Source organism: Alligator sinensis, unplaced genomic scaffold (genome assembly GCF_000455745.1).
Source record: "Alligator sinensis unplaced genomic scaffold, ASM45574v1 scaffold343_1, whole genome shotgun sequence".
In the NCBI taxonomy this organism is placed as follows: Eukaryota; Metazoa; Chordata; order Crocodylia; family Alligatoridae; genus Alligator; species Alligator sinensis.
The window spans coordinates 396,347-399,319 of record NW_005841947.1 but is presented as its reverse complement, the minus strand read 5'-3'; the positions used below and the strand labels follow the sequence as shown (position 1 = coordinate 399,319).

Here is a 2,973-nt window from a genome sequence, read left to right as displayed (position 1 = left end):
TGCTGTGCGTAATCTTCCCCACCCCCCTGCCCCATGTACAACCGGTGCCTGTGCAGCCCACAGAGGGCTGCACAGGCACCTAACCCCACCCTGGCAAGCGGTGGCACTCTGTCCCTGCTCGCTTGTGCTTACCCCCTAGGGCCTTCCCAAGTACCCCCGGTTGACAACGCCTGTCCTAACCTACCACAGGTAAAGCAGGGGAACCATGGCAGACAAGGTCCTGCTTCTATGCAATGCTGTCAATATACGCTCAAGGGATCCCAGGAAGAAAGCCATGCCTACTGCTACAGGGGAAGGCAAAAACCTGGGTCTCCAGGTTTATTTTATGAACCACAGGTAGGTGCTGTCACACCTAAGTGCTAATATTGTGCAGCAACCCTTATGGGAGCTTTGCGGCACCCTGGCTGAAAAATCAGCATCATAGGAGGCGTACGTTTTTATTTCCTTAAAAGGTATCGTTTAAAACTAACATGGACTGCAATGCACGTCTCTTTTCTCTCTTGGAAGCACAGTCACTGTGCTGGACTCTGAACTGCTGGGAACTTGTCTGTAGTAAGGCTCTTGAAATCACAGAAAAATCATAGACAATTAGGGTTGGGAGGGACCTCAGGAGGTCACAGGTTGCATCTCACCAACCCAAGGGGCCTAATGCAATAGTATCATAGAAGATGAGGGTTGGAAGGGACCTCAGGAGGTCATCTAGTCCAACACCCTGCTCAAGGCAGGACCACCCCCAACTAGATTATCTCAGCCAAGGCTTTGTCTAGGCAAGTCTTAAAAACCTCCAAGGATGCAGATTCCACCACTTCTCTAAGTAACCCATTCCAGTATTTTACTACCTTTCTAGTACGAAAATTCTACCTAATGCACAACGTAAACCTCCCTTGCTGCAACTTGAGATGACTGCTCCTTGTTCTGTCATCTGCCACCACTGAGAACAGTCCAGCTTCATCCTCTTTGGAACCAACCTTCAGGTAGTTGAAGGCTACTATTAAATCCCCTCTCAGTCTTCTCTTCTGCAGGCTAAATAAGCCCAGTTCCTTTACCCGCTGTTCAGAAGTCATGTCCCCCAGCCCCCTCACCATTTTGTTGCCCTCCACTGGACTCACTCCAATTTGTCCACATCCTTTCTGTAGTAGGGTCCCAAAACTGGACACCGTACTCCACAGGTGGCCTCACCAGTGCTGAATAGAGGGGAATAATCACTTCCCATACCCTGCTGGCAGCACACCTACCAATGCGGCACAGTATGCTGTTAGCCTTGGCAGCAAGAACACACTACTGGCTCATATTCAGCTTATTGTCCACTGTAACCCCCAGGTTCTTTTCTGCAGAGCTGCTGCCCAGCCAGGCAGCCCCCAGCCTGTACTGGTGCATGGGATTGTTCTGTCCTAAGTGCAAGACTTTGCACTTGTCCTTGTTGAACCTCATAAGACTCCTTTTGGCAAGCCAGGTTCCCCACTGTTGTGCAAGGCAGTGGCAGGGTGGCCCATGCGCCCAGACGGGGTACCCTCCCCCCGGGGGGGGGGCAGGCAGGGCCGGCACAGACGCACCATCTCGGTGATGAACTCGATGACCAGGTCCTCCAGGATGTCCACGGCCTCGGTGTAGGGGTTCTGGTCGTCCCCGAAGCCGTACATCATGCAGCGCACTAGGGAACGGAGGGGAGAACGCCGCGCACGCGCAGTTAACATCTGCCGGGGCCTCGCGCTTGACAGGGCCAACTGCCCCCCACCCCCGCGCATGCGCACGCCCCAGTACTCACGCTCCTTGGAGAAGAGGCGTTTGCGCTTGCCCTGCCCGCCGTCCAGGCCTCCACCCGCCTCCTCCGCGTCTTCCTCGAACTGCGGATGGTAAAGGGCGGGAGGGGTTACCGCATGCCCAGCGCATTCTCCCCACACTTCCCCGTGGATGTCTCACTCACTCACCGGCGCGTCCTCCTCCTCGTCGGCCATGATGCCCGCCCCGCCTGCTGCGCGCCACTTCCGACCTAGCCTGCAGAGCTTCCGGGTGGTGCTGTGGGCGCCGCCATGATTTCGTAAGGAACTACAATCGGGGCTCCACCCCTTCCCTTCGTCCCTTCGATGGGCGTTTCCGCTTACGCACACCAGACTTCCGGTTTATGCTGCCCCGCGCGGCCATTTTGCCGTACGGACGCTGGCTCGAAATCTTCCCACCCGTCCTTTGTCCGATCCGTGGGAGGCTTCCGTTGACTCCCATGGAACTTCCGGTTTCTGCTGGCTGGCGCCACCATTTCGGTATACGGCTTGTTGGACAGCGGAACAGTCTCAAGGCTGGGCTGGGGCAGCGTGGGTGTCGCCGCGCGCACGCACAGACAGACACGTGCTTTTTCATTTTTTTACATTTAATTTTAAAATGTTTTAAACATAATTTTTAATCTTAATTTTTTTAACTTTTAAAAAGTAATTATTTTAACTAAACTTAAAATATTTTATAATATTTTTTAAAAATAAAATATTTAAAAATTAGATTATATATTGGCTGTACTCGTGCTGTGCCTCTTATAAAGAGAGGCCAAATCTCATGAGTTGGGAACTATCAACCTCTGCAGCTTTCCTCACCTGCGTAGCGCCTGTTGCTGGCCTACATTGAGGTCCCCTCAGCTTCACTTGTACCCCACAATGTCAGACTACACTTTTACAGCTCCATGTTAGACAAGAGCCCATGAGAAACTACAAGTGGAAAACAAGGTATTCAGGTTTGACTGGGAAAGAATGTGAAAATCTATTTAAACATGCTAAACCAGCCTTCTGCCTTTCCCTGCTTCCCTCTGCCCAGCCCAAGGAGGGATGAGCAGAGGGGAGAACTCACAACACGCTGCTTGGAAGAGACTGAATCCTTTGGGGATCATTTCTAGGCGCTCCAGGCCTGCTGTCCTACATGAACTTTGGCCCAAGAGCATTTTTTCTCCCTCTCAAGCCGGGCTTGTGAGCCGTGCTACTACTTGCCACC

At 52.6% G+C, this 2,973-nt stretch overlaps 1 protein-coding gene across 1 annotated transcript in view; it reads right to left on the bottom strand.

Annotated features, from left to right (window-relative positions):
- The window catches only part of TAF13 (TATA-box binding protein associated factor 13), a 4,514-nt gene extending 2,439 nt beyond the window's left edge, over positions 1 to 2,075 (bottom strand). Inside the window, exons 1-3 of the mRNA XM_006020124.3 lie at positions 1,929 to 2,075; positions 1,766 to 1,844; positions 1,554 to 1,651 (exon numbers count right to left, since the gene is read on the bottom strand). Of these exons, the coding sequence (XP_006020186.1) occupies positions 1,554 to 1,651; positions 1,766 to 1,844; positions 1,929 to 1,955 (204 nt within the window). The 5' untranslated portion in view covers positions 1,956 to 2,075. The remainder of the gene's footprint in view (positions 1 to 1,553; positions 1,652 to 1,765; positions 1,845 to 1,928) is intronic.
- Between the last annotated feature and the right edge of the window lie 898 nt (positions 2,076 to 2,973).